At 52.5% G+C, this 27185-nt stretch overlaps 1 protein-coding gene across 1 annotated transcript in view; it reads right to left on the bottom strand.

Annotated features, from left to right (window-relative positions):
- The window catches only part of POLN (DNA polymerase nu), a 134899-nt gene that overhangs the window by 13658 nt on the left and 94056 nt on the right, over window positions 1–27185 (bottom strand). Inside the window, exons 16-20 of the mRNA XM_036279945.1 lie at window positions 24610–24667; window positions 23343–23483; window positions 22348–22462; window positions 7143–7225; window positions 66–197 (exon numbers count right to left, since the gene is read on the bottom strand). Coding sequence (XP_036135838.1) covers window positions 66–197; window positions 7143–7225; window positions 22348–22462; window positions 23343–23483; window positions 24610–24667 — 529 coding nt within the window. The remainder of the gene's footprint in view (window positions 1–65; window positions 198–7142; window positions 7226–22347; window positions 22463–23342; window positions 23484–24609; window positions 24668–27185) is intronic.

The following is a 27185-nucleotide window of genomic DNA, read 5'->3' on the forward strand; positions in this document are numbered from 1 at the left end:
GCTGCAGGTCAGGCATGGGAGAAGGGGCGGGGGACCTGCCAATGCTCTGGCTGCTGCTGGCTCACCTGTCTGGTGACACTGGGCAATGGTTGCTTGGGCAAAGTCCTTGATTTTCCTATACTTCTGCAAAAAACTCTCCAAAAACCGGGAGGCTTCCTGAACAGAAACTCCAAGGCAAGCAGCAAGACGCTCCTTCCCTGTACGAGCAGAAACACCAAGATCAGCGGCAGCCATGACCCGCACACGGCAGGGACGAGAGCAGGAGCCACCAGGCAGGGACCGCCGCGCACACAGGTGAGCCAACAGGAGGGCTCTCGGGGACGGGGACGTGGTGAATGCGAGTCCAGGTGGCACCACTGGTCTCTTGATTGGTCAGGACGGTGTTGGCTTTTGGCTTTACAACTGAGTGCGAGGTGCTGGTCGTGGTGAACAGCGTTTGCTCGGCAGGACTGGCTGAGCAGTCCGCACTCGGCCGGCTGGGCTGCGGGGAGCCGCCCTGCTCCTGGGGAAGAGAGGGGCCCAGGAGCTCCCTCCTTGCTCCCTCCTTGCAGGTGGCACTGTGAGGCAGACACGCTGGTCCCGACCCCTCTTTGGTTCCTAGGGGATGCAGGTGTTCTTGTGAAGCTTCTCATAGCAAGGTCTATGGTCGGAGCAGCACCCCAAGTTCCAGGATGGCACCCTAAGTTCTAGCACAGCTTGCTGGATACAGGCGCTGGGGCCACACAGACCTGGGTCAGAGCCCAGCTCCCTCACTGTGGGAGGTTCTGAGTGGCCTTGGAGAAGTTATCTGACCTGCAGTAAGCCCCAATTTTTCACCTGTGACTAGGAACTCTAGTCCTTGCCCCCAAGAGTTATTAGGGGGACCCCCTGAGCAGAGGCAGGTAAAGCTCCGAGCAGACTGGCCCCTACTTGGTAGTCAGTGTGGAGTCATTCTCTCCTATTTTCCTCCAGAAGAGAAGGGTTACATTCTTATTTATTGATGAATTTCTTTCTTTCTTTCTTTCTTTCTTTCTTTCTTTCTTTCTTTCTTTCTTTCTTTCTTTCTTTCTTTCTTTCTTTTTTATCCTCATCTGAGGACATTTTTCCATTTTTTGTACAGAGTGGGAGGGAGAGAGAGGGAAACATCGATGTGAAAGGGACACATCGAGTGGTTGCCTCCCGCACGACCAACCAGGGCTGGGGACAAACTGCAACCGAGGTACGTGCCCTTAGCGGGAACCGAACCCCGGTCTCTCCGGACCGCAGGCGGACGCTCTAACCGCTGAGCTAAACCGGCCAGGGCTATTGATGAATTTCTTTAGAGAAAGAGAGAGGAGGGCAGGTGGAGGGAGAGAGGGAGAGAGAAGGTCAGTTTGTCGTCTCGCTTACTGAGGCATTCATTCATTGGTTGCTCCCTGCAGGTGCCCTGACCTGGGGTGAAACCTGCACCTTGGTGCGTGGGGATAATGCTGACTAAGCTTATCTGGCCAGGGCCCAGAAAGAAGACTTTACATGGAGAACGAGGAGCTCATGAGGACAGATGTGGGAGCCTCGCTGGACAACGGGGTTATGGGTAAAGCCTGGGGCTCCAGGGTCTACAGCATTGGAGGGAGCCCCAGAGAAACAAGTGGCTGAAGACCTGAATCCTGGGAACATGACTGGAGCCAGGAGTGGGCCTGCTGCCTCTACACAGGGTCAACTCTGGGGTCACACTGGAGGGTACCCCAAGGGGCCTTCAGAGCCACAGCCTGGCTTGGAGGTATGAAGACCGGAGGAGACTTGGAAGGAGCGAGCCTGACTGCCCTCCCTGACCAGCCTCCCTTCAGCCCGGCCGCTGGCCCTGGCTAGCTGGCGTGTTCAGAGGTGCTGGACTGAGTGTTTACATCGTGGGAGAGGGAAGGGGCAGGGAGGAGCAGGGAAGGCCGGGGTGCCCTGTGCTTCCCATAGTTCCTCCCGGAAGAGAGATTTTTGGGGCTCTGGGTCCTTCCTCTCTGCTCAGGCCTGCCCCACTCTCCATGTGGCTGGGCGTGAAAACGCTCCGATTTCCCTCCTAGGGCTCAATGTGGAGCATGTACTAGCTTCGCGGACACACTGTGGGGGAATGACCATCGACAGCTCTGTCCTGTGATGCTGCAGCCGCGGCCCTCAGCCACGGCCCTCAGTGGAGAACGCCGCTGCTTCCAGGAAAGGGTCAGATGTGCCCAGGTGCTCTAGACAGGTCTGGCCAGGTGGGACCTCAGTCTCAGCCAAACCCTTTCTCATGTCTGATCCGCTGTTGAGCCTGGTCAGTGAACTTCCTTATTTGTGATATTGCAGTTTTCAGTTTTAGAATTTCAATTTGGTTCTTTTGATTCTCTGAGATTTCCTAATTCTCATTAATCATGAGCATCTTCCCTTAGATTCTTCGTGGAGCACAGTTGTTCTAGTGGCTTCAAAACCCTTGTCTGCTGCTCCCGAGCTCTGGGCCATCGCAGGACCTGCTTCCGCGACTGCCTCTCCCTTGACTCTGGATCCAGCTTCTTCCTGTGCCAGTCATCTGGGTTGTATCCTGGATACCGTGACCGACATGCTGTAGACATTCACGGTTCTGTTATATTTTTCTCAGGAGTACTGATGATTTTTAAAGGGGGCAGTTAACTTGGTGAAAGTTAAACTTTAAACTTTGCCCCTCTGCATGGGCAGCAGCTGCCATCTCAGCTCCGTCCTTCCAGCCTTGGCTGGGCAGTGTGAGGCTGCCCGGGCACGAATCTTCAGGGCTCCGCCGCTCTGGGCAGAGCTCACGCGCGGAGTGTGGCGTGCCTCTTTGGCTCTTGTCTGAGGTTTCTCCCTTCACTTTCCAGAGTCTCTGGTTGCTCCGCACTCTGCCCCCTGGCTCTTCAAGCTGGTAAGAGTATGGATTTCCATCAGAGTTTTAGGCACCCCAAGCACCGGCTGAGGCTTGCCTCGAGGTGAGGAGCTACAAAACGGAAACTCACCCTGTACCTTCCCTCCAGGTGCCAGCCTACCTGCAGTTTCTGCTTTGGGTGTGTGTGTGCCAGTACCTTTAGGCAGCTGCTTATTACATTTTCCCGCACTTCATAGTTGGCATCTGTGAGACTGTGGGCTGAAGGAGGTCACACGCCTCCTCCTCAATCCCTGCGGATGAGAAGAGATTCCTCCCTTTCCTCTGCAGAGCTGTGGGACAGCTGAAGGGCAGAGGCTGGCCCAGGTCTCTGACCCTGAAGGAAGCCTGTCTCTAAGAGGAGCCGATGATGGGACGACTCCCACAGAGGCAGAGACAGACATGAAGGTGGCGCTCCAGTGTCCAGCCAGGCCTCCAGGCCCTGGGTTCTCGCTCCCCGCACCTCGTCAGCGGGCCTGTCAACTCCAAGGCCGCTGCCCACCCCACCCCCAGCAGGATGACTTCTGGCTCTGCGAGGGCTTCTTTTCCAGGCCTCATGTTCCCCGGCTCCTTCTCTTCAGATGGCTTTCCTCCACGGGTGGATTCAGTCGATCAGGTTTCTGCTGTTCACGTTGTAATCACATGCAGGCCTGTCTCCCCAAGAGTGAGGGTCCCCTGGGAGGAGCACAGGCGCTCCCCATGTCTGCAGCCCTGTATGAACACACGCTGGGACTCTTCCCACAGATGGTGCATTGCAGTGTGTGTGTGTGTGTGTGTGTGTGTGTGTGCGTGCGTGTGCGTGTGTGTGCTATAACTCATGTCTAAGAAGACAATTTCACCCCTTTTCCCCAAGTGCTCTTCCGCCGCACCACAGCCAGCAGTTCCTCACTCCTGTTGATAGGCTAGGGCCTAGCGAGACGCTGGCACACAGCGGGCCTCCAGGAATGCTGGCTGGTCCACCTGGAACAGACCGACTGACCCCTACACTTCCTTCAGAACTCACCCAGGTGCAGCTGCTCTGGGCGGTCGGCCCCCTCCCTGGGTCCCCGTGGCCCTGATGGCTCGGTGTGGGGCTCCGGCAGCCCTCTGGCAGCAGGCTCTGGCCTTCCCCCACGGTCCTCCTGGGGCCACGTGGAGCCTGAGGCATGGTGCACACTGGGTGAGCCTAGTGACCCACTGTGGCTGGCACGGAGGCAAACTGAAGAACCGTGGACAACTGGAGAAGGACTGAGTGTCAGACTGACCCTCGGAGCAGCAGGAGCTCCAGGCAAGGCCCAAGGCATCCCTCCTGGAGGAGGCGCCTCGCCATGGCCCGAGGGCTGTCAGTGGGCCGGGAGCACCGCTCGGTGGCAGGCGGCTGACCTCAGCGCGAGCCGTAGAAGCAGTGGCCCGAGTGGGCACTGCCATTTCTGGGGGGCCGCCCTCCTCTGGCAGAGGCCTCGGTCTGAGGGACATGTGGGGACCAGGCTGCCCACAGGCCGCAGGGGGCTACACAGATGTGGCTTCCCTCTGACTCCCCTGTTTATTTCCCAGGCCTGCTTCTTCTTCCTCTGTCTTTTTAAAAAAATGTATTTGTATTGCTTTTTAGAGAGAGGGAGGGAGAGGGAGAGAAAGAGAAACACCGACCTGCCTGCCTGCCTGCCCTCAGGAAGGAGCTCACAACCCTGGCATGTGCCCGGTCTCGGAATCAGACTGGCAACCTTTCAGTGCCCAGGACGATGCCAACCACCCGAGCCACAGGAGCCAGGGCTTTTGTGCTGTCTGTCATCGTGGTCCTCCCAAGGACCGAGCACAACTGCGCAGGCTTCCGCCATGTGCCCCAGCGGCCAGGGCTGCGGCTTGCAGACCCTCAGAGGCATGTCTGTGTGAGAACCCAGCACTGCAACCCACCAAAGTGGCTGGTTGAAAGCCCTGAGCTGAACTTCCAAAGGAGGGGCCACCCAGGGCACTGCCACGCCCACAGACGGGGCAGGAGCACCTGGGACGAGGACCGAGGACCAGAGCAGACAGGGCGGGAGCTCAGACACAGATGCACCGAAAGCGGCTGTCGAGCTGAACAAGGGGAACAGCAGGAACGGAGGCTTGGGGTGGGAATCCTGTCACTGTCAGGCCTAAAGCAGCCAAATCGCCCGTCTCACCGACATCGCGGCTGACGACTCCCTGCTTGTCTGCGAAGCAGAGCTCTTCCCTCCCCAGAGAAGCAGGGAGCCGTCCGGACTCCCGCGCTGGCCGAGGTGCTGTGGGAGCAGCGGGCGCCCTGCTGTCCTCAGGGAGCCCTCACCTCCTGGCCTCTCTCCCACTTGATCTGGGGCGGCAGCCCCAACCCCACCGCGCAGCAGCACGGGGTGCCCTGGCCCAGCGCTGAACTGAAGGAGGACCAGGTGCAGGTGCTGCTACAACCCTCCCTGCACACCACCCGGGTGGGGCAGGGGCACAGAGGTGGAGGGCCTCGCCCAATGTCAGGACGCCTGCCAGGCTGCCTGGCTGGGGAAGAGGAAGAAGTGTCCGGCCCTGGCCGGTTTGGCTCAGCGGTTGGAGCGTCCGCCTGCGGTCTGGAGAGACCCGGGTTCGGTTCCCACTAAGGGCACGTACCTCGGTTGCAGTTTGTCCCCGGCCCTGGTTGGTCATGCGGGTGGCGGCCACTCGATGTGTCCCTTTCACATCGATGTTTCCCTCTCTCTCTCTTCCTCTCTCTCCCTCCCACTCTATCTGTACAAAAAAAAAAAAAAAAGAAGTGTCCGCTGGCAGAGCCAAAGCCATGGTGCACCTATGTCACATGACTCTGGGCCAGGCCGCAGGCACCGAAATCTCCTACAGAGAGGAGGACGGCTCAGAGGCACAGGAGCCAGGAGGCCTGGAGCAGACCCGCTGAGCAGCAGCCCAGTGTCACCCCCCTGCCACCCACCCAATTCAGTTGCTTAGTCTGTTCCCCAAAACTGTGTACGCAGAACGTTCTCATGCAGGGCAGAAGCCTCCAATTGGGCCTTCCCTCAGCAGTGGCTGGCCTGCAGGGGGCGGGGCCGCTGAGCCCACGCTCTGGAGGGAGGAGGCAGCAGCAAGTCCAGCACCGAGTGGGGTGGGGTGGCTTCGAAATGGGGAGCATGGCCTCCACGATGCTGCTCCTGGTCTTCGCAGCCTCCTGTGACCCCTCGCCTGGAGGGCGTGCAGACCTGCCCTGCTGTGGACCACAGGGCAAGCAGGTGCCAGCGACAGCCTCGCGAGGAGCGCGGACTGTGCTGCGCGTGGCTCCCTCCCTTGCAGGCTGAGGAAGAGGCCCGTGCTGTAGACTCTGCCTAGTGGGGAGGCCCACACGGCAACAACTGGAGGCTTGTGAATGCTCCCTGCAGTGGAGCCTCCCCTGAGACCAGAGCCCCGCTCACACCCTGACTGCAGCCCCCCGAGGACGAGCAGGCTGTGCCTGGACTCCGGCCCACACAGCCGGTGAGATGACAGATGGGTAGTCACACTGCTCAGAGAAGGCTGAGAGGGGACAGTGAGGGTGAGCTCTGTGGACACTGGGGCGAGGGTTCCAGCAGAGGGACAGCTGGGAGGGCCCTGCAGTGGAGCCGGCCCCGCTGGTTTGAGGTGGGTTCCAGACCCGTCACAGCAGCCCCCTAAGGCCCGGAAGAGGCTGCTGCAGGCACACGGTGGCCCTCGCGCCTCATCTATTCTTGCAGCAGACACTGGGTCGGTTCTGTGGTGCGGAGGCCACTCTCCCCAGCGTCTGCAGAAGCCCCGCTGCTTGGGGCAGAGCTGACCAGAGGAGGAGGAGCTCCACAGGCCTGGCCCAAAGCCATAGGGGTCCTTCCTGAAGGAGGGGCCAGCCACAGGCTCTCTGACTCTCTCTTGCCCTCCTCAGGGGACTCAGTCCCACTGATCCAGCAGGACCAGGAAGGAGAAAGGGATCTGAGCAGCCCAAACAGCTCTGGTCAGAAAGTCAAAGGGAGAGGGAGGGAGGGAGAGTGAAAGGGAGCTGGGCTGGGCCTGGGGCTGGGAAAGGAGTGGGGGTTGGGGGAGGGGCCTCCTTGACCAACTCAAGGCACAGAAAGGGCCCAGCGTAGCTGTGGGCCCTGCAACCGCCTCCCGCAGGCTGACCGTGGTGGACAGTCACTTCGGGCCTGCTCCCTATTCTGCAAGGCCGGCGTGAGCGCTGAGCGAGCTAGGGCTGTGCGTGGTCCGACTGGTGGCTGGTGTGTGTCAGGACACACAGGGACTCGCTGGAGACGCCTTCTCGAGGGCACGGCCACCTGGGAACGCAGGCCACGCCCAGAGCCGGGCCTACCTGCTCCGTACACCACAGAGTACACCACCTTCTTGGTCTGCTCTCTGTCTGTGTGCGTCACACGTTCTGCGGGGATGTCCTTCCTGTGGGGAAAGAGGGCACGCAGTCAGGAACATTGGCACCCTGTCTGCTGAGGGCCCTGCCAGTCCAGACCACATGCACCCCCACATGCTTCCTCTGGCGGTTCTCGACCATTTCAAGGCCAGCCTGTCACCCAGGCCGGGAGACAGTCCACCTTGGCAGCAGCATCTCAGCACGAGCCCTCCACACAGATGTTGCCTTTAAGCCAAATTCCTGGGTGTCCACAAACCAAACCAAAAAGTGTGTTCGCCAAGGAGTGCCAGCCCAGCCAGGGGAAGAACTACGCCCAGGGCGAGCCCCATCCAGAGCTAAAACCCTCAGACAGAATAGGGATCCACTCAGCGTCTGACTGGTAAAGGAGCCTGTCCCAAGCTCTGTGATTGGCTCTGGGTGGGTACTTCCGTGCTCAGCCAGGCTGTTGACCACACTGCCCCAGCCCTCGCTTCCAGCTGGCCCTGAGCCCAGCCATCAGCCCGAGTGAAAGCGCAGGGTCTTCTCAGGGCTTGTCGGAGTGTGAGAGCGGCCCTGGGTGTGCATGGGGTGTCCCAGCAGCCCCGGGCCTTTGAAGGCTCCTGTCCCTGAGCCTGGGCCGGCTCCCAGCTTCCAGGCTCTGCCACTCGCACTGCAGGGTTCTGCCAGGCTGCCCCTCCTGCCCCGAAGAGAGTTCCCAGTCAGGTGAACCGCCTGTGTCAGTCATGAGGGCCAGGCACCTTGGAACCCACCAACGCGATTCTGTGGGAGTAGGTCGGCGGCTCCCCCTGGAACCAGGGACCAGGGACCAGGGTCCGGGCTGGGCCTGGGCTGTAGAGTCGGAGGGCAAGGCAAGTGAAAAGGTCACAGGCTCTCCTACAGCATCTGCTCTGAGGCTGTGAGCTCTTGCCTGCTGCCCAGAGCTCAGGTCCAGCAGGCTCTGACCGGCTGCTTGACTCTGGTGTCCCTGGGGTCAGGCCCGCGGAGCGGTCTGCTTCACCGTTCTCACAGGTGTCCCTTCTTGCACTCATCTCCTACCTGATTTCCGAGCACCAATGCATTGCTCTCTTTTTTGTCCTGCTGTTAGGCTGTTTTGCCTACTTGTTTCCCTCACCCTTAAACTTGGTGTTGTTAACAGCTGCATTAATTTATTTAAAAAAATTTTGTTCTTTATTGATTTTAAAGAGACAGGAAGGGAGAAAGAGATAGAAACATCGATGAGAGAGAACATCAACTGGCTACCTCCTGCATGCCCCCCACTGGGGATCAGGCCTACAACTTGGGCACATGCCCTGACTGGGAATCGAACTGGCGACCTCTTGATGCATGGGTCGATGCTCAACCACTGAGCCACAGTGGCCGGGCATTAACAGCTGTATGTAGATAAGAAACAAAACACCAAAATGCACCCATGCGCAGAACAAACATGCGCCAAGCAGCAGCCCCCTGGCTTCCCACCTACTGGAAATCCCACAGGTGCTCCAAGCCCGCTCAGGAGACAATGCTGATACATCGTGAGGACTGGCTTCCCCGGCTCCTGCCCAGGGCCACCCACAATGAAGCAGGTGATGCCTCGGCTCTGACACTCGGATCTGTGGACAGCTGCGGGGGCGGGGGCATTTCGAGCAGGGCGCCCTCAGCCGGACCACAGGGGCGCTCCTCAGTGCCGGGGCGGGGCTGGGAAGCCGGCTGAGGGAGCAGTAGTGAGTGCTCCCAAGACCTGCTCCTCCCAGAGAGCCGCAGAGCAGCCCGCCACAGGACCAGGAGCCAGGTGCTGCGGACACATGTCGGACCCGTGCTCTGCGAACAGAGTGCCTTCTTCTTGGGCAACAGGGCTCATTCACAAGAACCCATCATACCCCAGGGTGCCCAGACAACATCGGAAGGTTGCACGTGTGGAAATGTCAAATAGCACTCGGATCACAGTCAAGCAACGAGGGACGGCTAACCAAGCAGCCTGGCCGGCTTGGCCCAGCAATGAGAACAGCTGGAGCGCTGGCCTGCAGACTGCAGAGCTGCGGCTTCAGTTCTGGCCAGAGGCACGTACCTGGGCTGCAGGTTTGATCCCTGGCCCTGGTCAGCGTTGTGTGGGAGGCAGCCAATCGATGCTTCTCTCTCACACTGATGTTTCTGTCTCCCTTCCTCCCTCCCTCCCTTCCACCCTATCTAAAAATCTATGGGAAAATATCCTCGGGTGAGGATTAACAACAAAAACAGCCCTGTCTGGTTTTGCTCAGTGGTTAGAGCAACAGCCTGCAGACCTAAGGGTCACAGGTTCAACTTTGGTCAAGGGCACGTACCTGGGTTGCAGGTTTGATCCCTGGCCCTGGTTAGGGTTTTGCAGGAGGCAAACAATCGATGCTTCTCTCTCACACAGGTGTTTCTCTCTCTCCCTCCCTCCCTCCCTCCCCTCCACCGTATCTAAAATTCAATGGAAAAATAACTTCTGGTGAGGATTAACAAAACAAAACAAAACAAAAACAAAAACAGCCCTCTATCTAGAGATAAGACAAAGGACACTTCTGGAAGTTACATAATCCATCCTGAAAACCGGTTCAGGGCCAATGGAACACGTTTACAGCAGTGGGGAAATTTCATAGCCCCAAACACCTATGTTGATAAAACTGAAAGAATGAAAGTATGTGAGTTAAGTTAGAACAACAACAAAGCAAATCAAAAGAATGCACGAGGGAGACAGAGAAGCCGGAATAAGATGAGAACAGACACGAATGAGGTAGAGAACAGCAAAACACTCGATGAAAAGAAGACATAAAATCCTGGTTCTGCAGAAAATGAAGGGAACAAGCCATGAGCCGTTTCAGCCAAAGGGAGCCAGTGCAGACACCAGACACACAAGGAGCAACAGGGACATGAGCACAGATGTGCAGGACGTTGTGAAAACCTTAGCCGTCATTCTGCACAACTCTAGGCAAGTGAATTTGAAAACCCAGATGAAAATGGATTATTTCTTAAGAAAACAGTGATAAACAGGAGACGTGAACATCGAACAAACCAATATCCATAGGCAAATACAGAAAATCACGAAGGAACTGCCCACAAGCAGGTCACCAGGCCCAGGTGGGTTCAAAGGGGAATTCTACGGACCTGTGAGACCAAGTACCCGTGCTGTACAAGTTGTTCCAGAAAACGAAGGTAATCTTCCAATTTATTTTTTTAAGCAAGTATAAGTTACACCAAGGCATGACAATGGGAGTGTAAGGAAGAAATCAGAGATCAACACCTCCTATGAATATCAACGGAGGTGATCATACTAAAAGAATGTAGGCGAACAGAGCTCAACACCACTTGAAGGGACAGTGCCCGTGACCAAGCAGAGTTTACACCAGAAGAGCATGGTTGGTTCATTGTTGAGAGATCTGCTAATATAATTCACCACACTACTGGGACTAAGGAGAAAAGTATATGATTGTCTACACAGTTGTTGGAAAGGAAAAAAACTATCTCAAAACTCAACACCCATTCCTAATAAAAACCCTTGAGAAAATAGGAGTAGTTGGACAAACTATGAAACAATACACCTCAACCTAAACCCAGCATCCTCCTCATGGGAAACACCGGGGGTGTTCTCACAAAGGTTAGAGACAAGGTGAGGACACTCACCACCTTCACTGCTATTCAACATTGTTCTTGACGTCTCAGCCAAATAACTAGAGGCATAATAATTGGGGAAAAAATTAAAAACCTATCTCTAGTTATAGATGACATGATAGTATTCTTGGAAATCCCTAGTGAATCAACAATAAAATGATTCAGCAAGGTAGCAGGAAATAAAATTAATATAACAAGTCATTAATTTTCACATATACAAATAACAGTTTGGAGATATAAAGGAAGAAAAACATCTCATTTGCAGCATTAACAAAAAGACAAAACACTTAGGAATAAAATATTTAGGAAGAAACACATAAAACCTATATGAAGAAACCTTTAAAATCTCTGGAAGGCCACAAAAGTAAACCAGATCAGATGGAAAGGCACTCCTTATTCTTGATGGAAATGTCTCAGAAGCATCAAGAGGTTGGCTCTCCCTATGTTAATCTGTGGATTTTGCTAACCAATGAAAATTGTAAAGGAAAACTCGGCTATTAAACAATGTCCCACAGCCCTGGCCAGTGTGGCTCAGCTGGTTGGAGCAGCATCCCAAGCACCAAAGGGTCATGGGTTCAATGTCCAGTCAGGGCACATGCCTAGGTTGCTGGTTCGATCCCCCGTTGGGGTGTGGGAGGGAGGAAGCGGATCAATGTTTCTCTCTCACATGGATGTTTCTCTTTCTCCCTCCCTCCCTCTCTCTCTAGAATCGATGAAACACATGTCCTGTGGTGAAGATTTAAAAAAAAAGTCCCACAGTAAATCAAATTTCCCACCAGCAATGAGAGAAAATATAATGAAAGAAAAGTGCTGCATTCACAATAGCAATGAAAACTCCGAATGCCTGAAAAACATTCCAGATTTTTACCAAGGAAGGACAGACACACAAGACGCGCCTGCCCCTGGCAGGAGCCGGCAGCCCACCAGTGGGGTGTGAGGGTGGAAACTTCACGAGTGATTCTACAGTCCATCTGAGAAACCACCCAGAGGAGAACAGTCACGGCGACACTGACACGGGGAACAGTGAAGGAGTCACTGTCGGCTCGGACGGGGAGAACGGAATGCTGACACTGATGTGAAAACAGAGATCAGCTGAAGAAACACAGGAAGCCCGGAACCGGCGGAGAACATACGGAGACGAGGTTAATGATTGGGCATTTCACATCCGCATTGGGTTGGAATTGCTTAGTTATTCGGAAAGTCATAAAGATAAATGCCAGTTTCATGTCATACACAAAAATAAGTTAGAGGCAAATTAACATGAACAAGATGGAAGGGTGGGGGTGAAACATCTGTATGGCACAGAGGGGGGCCTGGCGCAGACCCGGGCGCGGGCTGTGGTGTACGCGGAGGTGAAGATGGGACATTCCACATATCTCGCTGGGACGACTAGCTGGCCGTGCTGGAAGAAACCAGTTAGATCTTTGTTGTCGGGTACCACTAAATCACAGAATCAGACCACATGAGCCCAGCAGGGGGCTGCTGCCCATCAGACCACGTGAGCCCAGCAGTGGGGCTGCTGCCCGTCAGACCACGTGAGCCCAGCAGTGGGGCTGCTGCCCGTCAGACCACGTGAGCCCAGCAGTGGGGCTGCTGCCCGTCAGACCACGTGAGCCCAGCAGTGGGGCTGCTGCCCGTCAGACCACGTGAGCCCTGACGGTTGCATCTGTGCCCTTGGGAGGAAGCAGGGCCCTGATGGTAGATTACGGTCTCAGGTCACAAATCTGGGGGCTGTCCACTCCTCTGCTTCTGGGACCTGACTCTGAGTTCCAGCCCGAGGGGAACCATTGCTGCTCTCCCCCTTTCACCTCCCCCCATGACACCTGCACCCCCCCCAGGTGCTCACCCCCATTGAGGGGAAGTGAGTGTCATGCTGGGGCTACTAGGGGGACAGTGAATCAGACTTGTTCCCCTCAGAAATGTGCATAAGCAGGGCCCTGTGCACGCACATGCAGTTATCAACTCGAGGACGGTAACAACAATGACCATCCACTGAGCATCCACCACCTCTGAGCCATCTTGTACCCTAACAGTCTGGCATTCCCACGTGGGTGTCCAGAGGCAGCTCGAGTCCTCGTGTCCGGCCCCTCCCCTTCACCACCACAGACCCCGCTGCTCTGCTCGGCCGGCATGGCGCAGCGTGAATGCTTCCTTGCCGGACACCAGCAGACAGGTTTCCCCAGAAAGATGGCAGACCGGCTGTACATGTCTACCCTGCTCCCTCCCAAGGTTCTGCTAAAGTAAAGCGGAAGGATGATAAGGTACAAATCTATGAGAAGAAAGAGAACAGGAAAGAAACCAAAGCGGCAAGAGATTTCAGCTTGTTCGTGAAAGACTGGGCCGGGCAGGGGTGAGGGCTGACACCGCCTCTGAGAGCCCGCGTGGTGACAGCCCTGGGAGCCAGGGGCAGGAGTGGGACATCAGGCACAGCCCAAGGCAGGGGGCAGAAGTGGCCGAGAGTTCAGCACAGACGCGCAGCAAAGCCAGGCACCCTCTCTCCGACTCGCCACCCCTCCCCCAGCCTGGCACTCAGCATGAGTCCAGCCGGGCATCTACTTGCCCACAGGTGATGAGGATGATGCTAAAACTAGAGGATTCTCTACCAAAACTGGTGGTGCTGGAAAAGTGACCCCTATATGTGGGTGCTCGGGGTCCCTAGGGTGCAGTGCCCAGCAGCTGGATCATTCTGAAGTGAGGCCACAGGCAGCCATCTCTCTCACTCTGAAGGGTCAATGGAGGCAGGAAGCCTAGGCCCGCCCGCCCCTGACAGCTGCCCGGCGACCCTCACCCTGCAGCATCTGGCTGCCGCCCAGTGCTGCCCACCCAGAAGAGCCCCGTGCAGTGCCGCTCGGCTCGCTCTCATTGCTCTCCTCAGCTCTCCAGTTCTTGGGGTCTGCCTCTGCTTACAGTGCTGACTGAAGAAACACCGAGTCTGGCTTTAAAAACAAGTCTTTGCCATCAGAAGCCGCACACAGGAGACTAAGGAGGAATGAAGGCGAGGCCTCCTGTGCCCTGCAGCGGTGCAGGGAGCAGCATGGCTCACAGGCCTGATTCGGGGGGACTCCGCATGAACGTCCGGCCTGGTCCCTGTCAAGTATGAACACCGGCGGGCACTCTTCCCTGCTGCAGGCTCCCTCTTCCTTGGTTATGGATTTCCCCCTGGAAGTCTTGCAAGACTCTCAGACCTCAGAACTTGTTGCCATGTCCTGGGAGAATCATCTCAGAAGACTCCTGTCATTCTGAGAGATTGACTTGAGCAATTTTCTCCCCAGGGAATAATGTCAGTTAGCATGTCTGTATCTTAATCCACATCCATGCTTGTACGATGTGGCTGTTTAATAAGAATCCCCTTCCTGTGCATGCAGCACCAGCTCCAGAGACCCACGGCTCTGCGCCACGGACCCCAGCAAATCATCCAAGGGCCTGCTGCCGAGTCAATGTCTCCATTATAATACATAAATTCGCGTGTGTGGGGGTCTGTTTGGGATGTTGTTTTTAAATATTGCTCTATTCCTTTCTGCACAATGTTTCCGTAACTGTGCCTTTATGATAGACTTGAGCACCTGGTAGGACTCGGTCTTCCTTATTGCTCCTTACGTGTTTCGCATGATTATTATGGGTTATTGTGCATCATAAACTGCAGGTTCGTTTGTCCAGTTACTAAAAATATTCTGCTGTTTTTTGTTGAACTTACTAGGACATTCTCTACTTATACGTTAATGGAAGGAGAAGGGACATCTCAGTAACACTGAGACTCCCTGTTTATTGCCTTCTGTCTCGAGCTTTTGTTCGCCTGGATCCCGCACACTCCTATTCTGTGGTCACAGGTACTGTATCTTCCTCCTGCCTCTCTCCTCCATTTCACTTGCTAACTGGTTGTGTTTCTATTTCTGGAGGCCTTTCTGCCCAGCTCTGCCCGCCCAGTCTTCTTCCAGGTCCGAGTGTTAAGTTTTCTTTAGTTTCCCCTTGGTTCCCAGGCAGGCAGCCACACACCTTCACAAGAGCGCCCATTGCCTCTTCTGTCCCAGCTAATATGTGCCCTCCTGACCACAGCGTGACAGCGGCTTCTCTGCTCCCGAGTCTCACAGGGCGCTGTGCCGTCACGCCTGTTGCCATGGTTGGCTGGCTCCTGGGGGGGCGGGGGTGAATGTTATCAGCCAGTGGAGGCCCTGTAGGGTCACGTGACTGGGCTGCATCATGGTGAGATGAGGTGGAGGCAGCAGGATGCATCCGAAGGGGAGTCTGCAGTGAAGGCCAAGCAGGAAGTTACCATCGCAGAAGGGGCAGGAGGTCGCAGGGCGGAGGTCCTGAGGTAAGAGGGACCACAGGCTCGGCTGGAATCTGGGAGTGTGTGTGGGGTGGCGAGTCAGGAGGGTCCCCTGCAGGGACTGGGCTCTGGTGCTGAGCTCCCTGCAGACCTGCTGAGTTTGAACGTCATGGGACAGCTGGGGACATCACTAGAGCTGCTGGCCTGGAGCTCAGGACAGAGGTGCAGCACCCCCATTCCGAGGCCTCCCACACTTCAGACGCTGGGATAAGCTCTTCCCACCCAGTCTCACCTTCACAGCCCGGGATACTCTGTGCCTCAGGGCCTTGGGCTTTTGCTCGCTCTGCCCCATAACCCGCCCCTCCTTCCAGGGCAAGCCTCGCTTTCCAACCTGGTTTCCTCAGAAAAAGCTGGTGGTACTTGGATTCCACTCCCAACTTCCTGTTCAGTGGGTTCCTGTGTGGTGTCTCCTGTTTGGCCTCCCTCAATGCCTGAGGTGCCCTGTGTCCTGAGGGGCTGGACCCCGCAGATGGCTCTGGTATCCACCAGCTTCACCTGGGTTAGGCTAAAAGAGGCAGCAGATCTCAGAGGGTGGGAGGAAGGAGGGCCTGAGGGCTCCTGCCCCTCCCGTGGGAGCTGCGACCTCAATGTCACAGACTCCGGCTCCTGCTGGGCCCTTCCTGGTGCTCCCAGGCAGCAGGACAGTGTTCTTCCACGTCTGCCACTGGGGCTGGTGCTGGGGGCACAAACGGGCCGCTCTGAATGGAACATGCCAGTGGAATATAGGTGTGGGCGCTGCCTCCCTGACGCCCCAGGCGTTAGGAGCCACGCTCCAGAATCATACTGTCCGCACACAGATCCACACAGATCGGGTCGCTGACTGTGCGGCCGTGGGCAAGTTACTTCACAGCCTGGCCTGAGCTTGTTTCCTGTAGTAGTGGCTCCATGTCCCCTGCAGACAACAGCAACCAGAGCAGGTCCCAGCATGCCGGTCCACTCTGCCTGAAGCCTCGGGACCGCGTCTGCCTCACAGGCTATCAACAGGTGACAGTCTGACCGAATGTTACACCACCTTGCAGCCTCCAGACAACAGCAACCAGAGCAGGCCCCAGCATGCCGGCCCACTCTGCCTGAAGCCTCGGGACCGCGTCTGCCTCGCAAGCTATCAGCAGGTGACAGTCTGACCGAATGTTACACCACCTTGCAGCCTCCAGCAGCCATCTCCTCACCACCTGCTACCTGCTCCAGAAGCAGCACCACGTGCACTGGGATTCGTGGTGGCAGCTTCTCACTTCTGGCCCCAAGTCCTGTGGACCCTGTGACAGGCCAAGTGGTGCCAGGCTCGCTGCTCACCCTCACGCACCCCTCACGGCTGGCACTTGGGATCGGGAGGACGCGGGTGCACTTTCTTAAAACCTCAGCTCAGGAGTAACACACATCACCTTTGCTTACAGTATTAGCCAGAGTGAGTCACATCCCCAAGTCTGACACCCACTGGATGGGGGAGCACCATCTGCCCCGCAGAGGGGGTGACTGCCAACACTCTCTACCCCCGTTGCCTCAGAGACAGTATTTCAGAAAAGCACCCCACAAAGGGTGAAGCAGAAGGAAAACAAATATACTCCGCAGTGGGAAACTCCTCCGAGTTTCAGTCTGAGAATGTTGAGTTGAATGCATGGCTGTTAAGGATTGCATGGTTTTTTAAATTGAATTTATTGGGGTGACATTGGTTAATAAGATTATATAGGTTTCAGGGACACAATTCTATAACACATCATCTGTACATTGGATTGTGTATTCACCACCCCAAGGGATTGCGTTTTATCTGCATTTTGTGAAACTTTTAGAAAATCACCTAATCAGGCAAGTGCACGGTGACCACGGATGAGAAAGAGGCCTCGGCGGCCTGTCTTGGACCGCAGAGCAGAGTGGCCGTGTCCTCTGTGTGCATGAAGATGCTGAGGCTGAGGCAGAGCCGAGGCTGCCCCAGCTCCACGGTGCACTCCTGGGACAGTCCCAGCTCTCTGGGCCTCAGGCTTTCCTCGGTCTGATCACAGCTTTACAGATGATTCCTAAGACATCGTCCAGCTGTCCATTTTTATTTATTTATTTTTTATTTTTTTTTAATCCTCACCTGAGGGTATTTTTACATTTATCTTCAGACAGAGTGGGAGGGAGGGAGAGAGAGAGGGAAACATCGATGTGAGAGGGACACATTGACTGGTTGCCACCCAAACGACCCCAACTGGGGCTGGAGACAAACCGCAACCGAGGTACATGCCCTTGGATGGAATCGAACCCAGGACTCTTTGGTCCGCAGGCTGATGCTCTAGCCGCTGAGCCAAACAGGCCAGGGCTCCATTGTTATATATACTCTATATATTCTTAAAGGCTTGTCAAGGAGATTGCTATTCCTTGAAAGTGTTACTAAATATTTCAGGAGATCACATCAAACGGCCTTCCTGCTTTTCGTTTTCCAAACAATGAGGCATTTACAGGAAACACGCTGGATGAGCGCATGTGATCTTGCTGCTTCTGTTCACTAGGTGCCGTTACGGGCCTCTGCGCAGAACAGCAGCCTGGTGTCTGCAGCAGCAAACGTCAGCGCAGTCACAGTGCAGATCCCTGCTGCTGGCGGGAGTGAGAGGCAGCCACCGTGCAGGTATTCCAAGCTTCTGATTTTTGAGGTTCTCCCAAGAACATATCCAAGTTAATAAAATGCAGAAAAGACATACAGTAACCAATGGGGACATGAACTTCTCAAGCTGGCTTTATGAGTGATCAGCTGAACACAAATCTGAGCAGAATTATTTTCTGCCTGGTAGTTGAAACCCCTTTCAAAAATCAGTGGAGCCTGGCTGGTGTAGCTCAGTGGTTGAGTGTTGACCCATGCACCAAGAGGTCGCCAGTTCAATTCCCCATCGGGACACATGCCCAGGTGGTGGGCCCCACCCCCAGTAGGGGGCGTGCAGGAGGTGGTCAGTTGATGTTCTCTCTCATCAATGTTTCTCTCTCTCTCTCCCTCTCCCTTCCTCTCTCTAAACTCAATAAAGAAAAAAAATCAGTGGAAAAAATACAATTGAGCATATCTGTGTGGGTCTATTTCTGGCTTTTCTTTTCAGTTCCACAATGTGTCGATGTGTTGGATCCTCTGCCAACACTTCACTCTTTTGGTTACAATGTACCAAGTCCACATATCAGGTGGTGACTCCTCCCACCTTTTTCTTTGTCAAAATCATTTTAGCTATTCTAGGGCCTATAACTTTTCATATAAGTTTTAGCATAAGCCTGTCTATTCTAAAATTTGTTTGGGTTTTAATAGGGATTGCATGAAACCTGTGGATCATTTTAGGGACAACTGACACATTTATTACATCGAGGCTTTTGTCCATGAACATGCGATGCCTCTCCATTTATTAGATCTTTTACTTCTTTCATTAGCATCTTGTACTTTTAGACATAGAGATCCTGTACATATTTAACTGAATACTTAAATATTTAATTATCTTTGGACTGACAGTGCATGGTATTGCATTTTATTTTTTAATCCTCACCAGAGGATATATATATATATATATATATTTTTTTAATTGATTTTAGAAAGAGAGAGGAAGGGAGAGGGGGACAGAGAAAAAGAGATAAATATTGATATGAGAAACATAAATCGGTGGCCTCTTGTATGTGCCCTGCCCAGGGATCAAACCTGCAACCTGGTATGGGCCCTGACTAGGAATCAAACCTGCTTCCCCTTCAGTGCATGGGATGATGCTCCAATCCACTGAACCACCCTGCCAGTTCTGCTGTTACTTTTTTTTAATCCTCACCCAAAGATATTTTTCCATTAATTTTTTTTAGGGAGAGTGGAAGGGAGGGAGGGAGAGAGAGAAAAACATAGATGTGAGAGAGACACATCGATTTGTTGCCTCCTGCATGACCCTGACTGGGGCCTGGCTTCAAACCTGTAACCCAGGTATATATGTGCCCTTGCCCAGGAATCGAACCTGAGACCCTTTGGTCTGCAGGCTGATGCTCAACCACTGAGCCATACCAGCCAGGCTGGTGTTACATTTTTAATTTCAATTTCTGTGGAGTTGTTGTCAGTTTATAGAAATGTAACTGATTTTTGTGTTAATACTGTGTCTTGCGACTTTGCTGAACTAGTTTATTAGTTTTAGGAGTTAAATTGTTTTTTCTTGTATATTCGTTGGGAAGTTCTATATAGATAATCACGTCATCTGCAAATAAAGACAGTTTTATTTCTTCCTTTCCAATCTGTATACCATTTGTTTTTCTTGCCTTGGTTGGTGCCTAGAACTTAAACATTCAGTACCAATAAGTTGTTCTGGATCTTAGGGGGAAAGCAGTCAGCTGCTGGCCGTCAAACATGCTGTTGGCTGTAGGTGATTGTAGATGTTCTTTATCCAGTTGTGGTTGTTCCCCCTCTTTCTAACTTCCTGGGAATTTTTCCCATAAATGGTTGCTGAACTTTGTCCAATGCTTTGTCTGGGTCAACTGATGAAATCATATTATTTCTATTCTTTAGCTTGATCATGTGGTGGACTGCAGTGATTTTAAAAAATGTGACCAGCATTGCATACCTGGAACAAGTCCCACTTGGACATGGTGTGTAATCACTTTTAGACATTGTTGGATTTGGTTTGCTGATATTTTGTTGAGGGCTTTGCATCCAAGTTCTGAGTGGGGTTTGTTTTGTTTTATTTCATTTTCACTCTCTCTGTCTGATTTAGGCATCAGGGTCATACTGGCTTCACAGAATAAACTGAGATCTTTCCTGATTTCTGACATGAGCATTTAGTTCTATACATTGCCCTGTTGGCACTGCTTTAGCTGCAACCTTTGCCTGAACTTGGACAAAATGTGTTGTTGTGATAATGGTTAGCAATAGCCATGGGAGCTTTGGGCCCTCTGAACAAAGGCATGCTCAGGGATCTATGCAAACACTTGTCCTGAATCACAGATTTTTTCACACACTATAAAGGAGACTATCCAGGGTGCTATTTCATCAAAGCACTAAGACAGCAACACAGCTCAGGAGTGAACAAAATAAGCAAAACACTCTTCCTGCTGAAGCCGGGACCGTCTTCCAAGACTTTCCACACCTCGGGAGACAGGGCAGGAGTGTTGTTAAATGGATGACATGCCTCAAGAATTCTATACTATCTTATATCTTCACTGGAGGGAAAGTGAAACAGAAGGACATATGGAAAGAAGTATAGAAAAAGCTAGGGTGAGCAAAAGCTGGAACAAAGGTGAACCAGGGTGCACCTTTGTTCCAGGTTTAGCCAAGGAAAAAGACAAAGGTGAAGAAAAAGTGGTGAGCACAGAAAGAGATGCTCAACCTCAGAGGTCATCAGGGAAATACAAATAAGCCCACAGTGAGATACCACGTCACAGCCGCCAGCACGGCTGGAATGAGAAAGACAGACGTACAAAGTACCATGAGAACAAGGAGGGACTGGGACCCGTGCACTGTTCATGGGAGTGTAAATGGCGTGGCTATTTTGAAAACTAGTTTGGCAGTTCCACAAAGAAATCAAGTATAGCTACTACCATACCGTGCACTTTAAAATGGTTATGAAGGGGAATGTTTGGCATTTTACCACAATACGAAAATTAAACATAGAATTACCACATGATCCAGCAAATCCACCCCTTGGTATGTACCCACATAAAATGAAAACATATGTCTACATAAAATCTTTTGCAGAATATGTTCATGGCAGTATTATTCATAATAGCCTAAATGTGGAAAGAAAATAAATATCCATAAATTGACGAGTGGGTAAATAAAATATCACTTGCTCTTCTACACTGAAATATATAGACTACGTTGTTCCATATAATGGGCTGCTGTTCAGCCAAAAGAGGAGTCGAGCCCTCCACATGGAACAACACGGCAGCCCTGAAAGCACGGCTCGGAGAGCACAGCCAGGACGGAGGCTGCCAGGACGCGATCCCATCAGTGGGAAAGGTCCCCACAGGGAAAGGCACAGAGCCAGGAGGAAGAATGGGGAGTGATGGGTGCGGGGTTTCTCTTTGGGGTGATGGGAATGTTCTAGAATTAGACAGTGGTGGTGGCCAAAAAACCTTGTGAATGTATTAAAACCACTGGATTGGTGAGGGATAAGCCATGTGGACAGAAAGGCCTGAGCGAGGCATGGGCCTGGATCAGCCCGCTGGCTGGAGAGGGTGGAGGCAGTGAGGGGCAGAGTGGTCAGCTCCTGCTCTGGACCACGGGACACGGCCCTGCCCTTGAGGGCTCATGCACCACGGTGATGCGGTGATGCGTGGTGAGTGTGCAAGGAGGGAAGCACAGGACCAGAGAGCGCAGAGGACAGCTCTCGGGGAGCGTCATCTCTAGCGTGACTCTGGCAGGTCATCAGGGTGATGAGGAATGGGGGAAGGGAGGGTGAGGAGGCCACAGAAGGGAGCAGTACGAGGGAAAGGCTGAGGGGAGGGGAGGGTGTTGCTGTTTGCAGCTGCTGAAGGAGGGGTCCGTGGCGGCAGGAGCCCCTCTGCTTTCTGGGAGCAGAATCTGACTGTGCTCCAGGCAGTGATGTACCTGGATTTGGTGAGAAATTGTGACTGTGCCTCTCTGTTTTAGAACATTCCCTTTACCAGACTCTCTTGCAGCTATGGCAGCTGACAACCTGGCTCTGGAAAGTGAGGTGCAGTGGTTGGTCATTTGCAGTGGGCTCTGGGCAGGGCTTTGACCCTCCTGACCAGGGGAGGATGTGGGAGGAGAGCCCGCATCTCCCCTCCCCTTCCTGCCCGGAGACAGGCAGCAGGCATTTCACAGCCCAGACAAGCACCACCTTCCCTACACTGACACAGGAAGGACAGGCCTTGGCTGAGACCGTAGAGCTGCCCAACAAAACCTGAGGCCGTCTACTGCTGGGGTCCCCCCGAGTGCACAAGGTGGTGGGTGCAGCCCCACGTGCTCTGGCCGCCTGCTGGGGTGGGCAGCAGGGTGACCACCCTGGGCTCCCAGCTATGCACACTGCCACTCATCTGCAGGGAATCTGTGACTTGCACTTTCAATTTTTCCAATGTTTTTATTACTTTTTTAGCAGTGAAGAGTTACCAGTTTTCATAATTAGGAAACTCTTGGCATCCTAGTTATCTACTCTTCTGTTCAAAAGATTAAGCACCAGAGAAAAATATAATTTCTTATGAAAATAGCCTCAGAATAACTCAGGCTTTTAGAATGCAGGCATTCCTGCAGATCTGATACTATTGTGAGCTCATATATCTTACCACTGTGAAGTCAGGGTAGAAAATACATCATCTCTTTCAGATTCCTGGAATAACTTCAAAAGTTCTGGATCCCCAGATAAATGTGCAAGAATGCGCAATTCAATCTGTGAAAAGTCTGTGAGAAAGAGCTCTGCATTAATTCAGGATCTAACAACAATGCTCCTCATTGTTGCTCCCCACCCCAGCCCACCCTGGATCTTCCCTATGCATCTCAGCATCGAGGTCAACACCGTCTCCCCTCTGCAGGGTCGTTGGGCTGCAGGGCCACTGGTCATCCCTGTGTTTGCAAGTCCCAGAGGCCCCTCTGCCTTCCATGAGGCCGGCAATGCCTCCATGTGGGCTGTACTGATCCATCCGCCCATCTGAACCTCAGAATTTCAGAAAGGGCCTACTGTGTGCAGGCTGTGTGCTTGGATGTGTTGGTGAAAGCACAGACACTAGTCTCTTTCTTAGGAGCGTGTACTCCAGGAGGGGAGAAGAGTGCCTGGTAGGTGGGAAACGAAGTGGAAGAGGTGGGTCAGGAGGTTCAGGGACAACGAGGCAGGGACATGCTGCTCTAATGGGGTGTACGTGTGTAGCTCACAAAGACAGGGATATCTGGGCAAAGGCACAGACGAAGCCAAGGAGGGAACAAGACACTATCTGGGGATGAAGGTTCCACGCGGGGCCTGAGGTGGAGGACAGCAGAGAGGCCTGCATGGCCGGAGTGCTGAGCACAGAGGTGAAGGGAGGAGCAGATTGATTGGGACCCTGCAGGGCCATTTGCAATCTAGATATGGTAAATGAGGGACCCTGGAAGTGGACCTGTTCTTATTTGCTGTGCATAAGAAATCTCTGCTTCATATAAATATTTGCCTTAGGGTTTATTTTAAAGAATGAGTTTTATAAGTACCTTTGAATTATTCGATTTTTAAATATTCGATTTTTTAACTGTATGAAACACACCAAGTGAGCCACAGTGGACACGCAGTGCCTCTGCCATGGTTGGCCCGTACCTGCTGCCAGGAAGGTGTGGCCTGTGGCTGAGACAAACACAGTCCTTGGGGAGATGGTGAGGACTTCCTCTTCCTTCCCTGGCGCGTGAGGGTGAGAGCAGCTGATGGATCTGGTCATGAGCTGATCTGCAGCCACCCCTCCTACAAAGTGATTTTAACATCATTCTAGAGTCAAAGGAGTCTAGGTTTCAGGTTTTCCTGAATAGTTTGATTAACGCAATTTTAAAATATCATATTATTACGGACAGTAAGTAGATCTTCTGTTGTGTCTAGGATTCCTAAAGAAGGAAAGGTTGAACACTGACACTGGACTGCGTCCCATTAAGAGCGATCCGGAGAGTCCAGAGACTTCCAGGGGCTCACAGTGCGACCGACGCAGGGAAGCACGTGCTCCTAGGGCTCCTCACTGAGTGTGCTGTGCAGGGCTTCTGACCACCTTCCACGCTCCTGGTTAGACACATGTGTGTGTTTTAACAGGGGCTGCTCATCAGGCTTCATTGTCGTGCCCTGACCTTCCGGGTGGTCATTCCCAAAACAGAGTGGGTGAGTGGGCAGCACCATGGTGCAGGGCTTTCTGGGAATGAGCCACAGAATCTACATGGTTCAGACCTGACCTTTTTCTTTGTCAGAAAAGGAACCATCAGTACCACAGTGAGGTAGCTTAAGAGAAAGAAGAGTGTTAATGCGCTTTTACAGACATTTCCAGACTTTAATAAAAGCTAGCTCTATAGTCGTTTTTCCTTGACTGGGGAGTTGGTGGGGAGAGATGGTAGGAGGGAGCTGCTTTCTCTGTATAATTACCATCTATTTTAACTTGTAAACTGCTAGAAGGGAGATGCCATGTCACTTTAGCTGTGTTTTATTTTTCCATGTATATTTAAGTCCTGGCCATGCAAACACAGAGAAACTCTGCAAAGCAATAGAAAAGCAATCACAAACACTTGTAGGTTTTTGGGTTTTTTTTAATCCTCACCCGAGGACATATTTTTTCCATTTTTTGTTCAGATAGAGTGGGAGGGAGAAAGAGGAAGAGAGAGAGAGAAACATCGATGTGAAGGGACACATCGAGTGGCTGCCACCCTCACGACCAACCAGGGCCGGGGACAAACTGCAACCGAGGTACGTGCCCTTAGCAGGAACCAAACCCAGGTCTCTCTGTACCGCAGGCCGACGCTCTAACCGCTGAACCAAACCGGCCAGGGCAACACTTGTAGGTTTTTAAAAAAAGGTTACCCAAGACTTTAGAAAGTAGAAAGAAATGCATTACCTTTATAATTCTGAGGTTTAGTCATCTGAACTGGGTGCTTGGAGATACCTTGGATATTCTGTTAATAATGAGAGAACAGCTTTAGCAGAAATGTTTACATATATATATATATATATATATATATATATTCTGAAAATTATATATATTAATGACTTTTTTTGTTATTCCTCACCCAAGGATATTTTCCATTGATTTTTATATAGAGTGGAAGGGAGGGAGAGAGGAAGAGGGAGAGAGTAAAAAACATCAATGTGAGAAAGACACATCAATTGGTGGCCTCTGCACAACCCCGACCAGGACTGGGGATCGAACCTGCAACCCAGGTATGTGCCCATGACTGAGAATCGAACCCAAGACCCTGTGGTGCACAGGCCGACACTCTAACCACTGAGCAACACTGGCCAGGGCTACATTCGCCTTTTGATCCTTGGCAGGACCTTGAACAATGTCCCTGCACTGTCTGGTAATGCCCTTGGGCATTAGTTGGTTCTGACACCTGACTAGATTTGGTCACCTGTGCTACACTGAAAACTGCTGAGTATCTCAGAAACCCGCTTGGAGGCCCCACCACCCCTGGGAGTGCAAAGGCAGGCGTTGTCATCCTCACTCTTTGTTTTTCCTTTGTTGATTTTAGAGAGAAAGGAAGGGAAAGGGAGAGAAAGAAACATCGATGAGCGAGAACATCGACTGGCTGCCTTCTGCAGGCCCCCCACTGGGGATCAGACCCACAATCTGGGCACGTGTCCTGACTGGGAATCAAACCGGACACCTCTTGGTGCAGGGTCGACGCTCAACCACTGAGCCACACTGGCCGGGCCATCCTCACTCTTTAAGGTGAGGACGCAGAGGCCTGGAGGTATAAAGCTATTGGCTCTCAAGTTTTCTGTACATTAGAATCATAAGATCCTTTTTAAAAAAATTCTCACCTAAGGATATGATTTTATTGATTTGAGAGAGAAAAGCAGGGAGAACGGGGGCGGGGGGGAGAGAGAAACATCAACCAGTTGCCTCCCATACATACCCTACCTGGGTTTGAATCCCCAACCTGGGTATGTGCCCTGACCAAAATAGAACCTACGACCTTCTGTGTACCGGATGATGTTCCAACCAACTGAGCCATAACAGCCAGAGAAAATCACATGATACTTTTTAAAAATACCAAATACAGCCCTGGCCCATTTGGCTCAGCGGTTAGAGCATCAGCCCGTGGACCTGGGTTCGGTTCCTGCTAAGGGCACGCACCTCGATTGCTGTTTGTCCCTGGCCCTGGTTGGGGTCATGTAGGTGGCAGCCAGTCGATGTGTCTCTCTCACATTAATGTTTCTCTCTCTCTCTCTTCCTCTCTCCCTCTTGCTCTATCTGAAGATGAATGCAAAAAGTGTCCTCAGGTGAGGATTTAAAAAACAAATATCCACATGATAAACTCATAATAAAACAGCGATGACAGGAAAAAAGCTGCTTCCTTGATGGGCAGCTCAGCTGGCTGGAGCGTTGTCCTGATACCCAAGGGCGAGTTTGAGTTTGATCTCTGATCAGGGCACATAGAAGAAGCAACCAATGATTTCATAAATAAGTAGAACAGCAACTCAATCTCTCTCTCTCTCTATCTCTCTCTCTCTCTCTCTCTCTCCCCCTAAAATCAATTAAAATTTTTTTTTAGAAAGAAGGAAAGAGCCAGTGAATTTGAAGCTAGATCAAGAGAAACTATCCAATGTGAAAGAGAGAAGAGAATATTGAGGGAAAATGTACAGAGCTTCAGGGACCTGTGGGATAATATCAAAAGAACAATATCATTGTGTTATTTTGGCCCCTAAAGGAGAAAAAATGATTATTTGTGCAGAAAAAGAAATAATGGCTCAAAATATCCCAAATTTAGTGAAAGTCATATTTTTCAGATTCAAGAAGCTGAAAACCATAAACAGAATAAATGAAAAGAAAGTCAGGCCAGGAAACATAATGATCATACTGCTAAAAAGCAGAGATTAAAACCCAGTCTTAAAAGCAGCCAGAGCGAAGAGACCACAGCGCCGAGGGGCCGCCACATGAAGACCAGTGTCTCAGCACAAAGTGGAATCTCCAGCTCCACGGCGGAAGGACGGAGTTAACTAACAGCTTTCCCTCCAGCAAACTGCACGCTCCAGGAGGGCAGGTGCCAAGGACATTTTCAAATGAGTGACAGTGAGGAGGTGCTGTCATCAGCAGAGCTGCCCTGACAAGGGCTAAGGGCCCGGCGTGGGGCTCAGTTGGTTGGGTGCTGTCTGCGCCACAGGGTTGCTGGCTCAATGCCTTGTGGGGCATTTGAAGTCTCTCTCTCCCTCTTTTCCTCTCTCTTTAAACATCAATTAAAGAATCTTTTTTAAAAAGGTATGGTAAAAATGATCAATTTGAGGAATAAAAGAGGATATCACTATATATCACACAGAAATTAAGGATAATAAAGAAACACCCTGAGCCCTGGCCGGTTTGGCTCAGCGGTTAGAGCATCCGCCTGCGGTCCGGAGAGGCCCGGGTTCAGTTCCCGCTAAGGGCGTGTACCTTGGTTGCAGTTTGTCCCCGGCCCTGGTTGGTCGTGCGGG

The sequence above is a fragment of the Molossus molossus genome, unplaced genomic scaffold, assembly GCF_014108415.1.
Source record: "Molossus molossus isolate mMolMol1 unplaced genomic scaffold, mMolMol1.p scaffold_m16_p_1, whole genome shotgun sequence".
Taxonomy (NCBI): domain Eukaryota; kingdom Metazoa; phylum Chordata; class Mammalia; order Chiroptera; family Molossidae; genus Molossus; species Molossus molossus.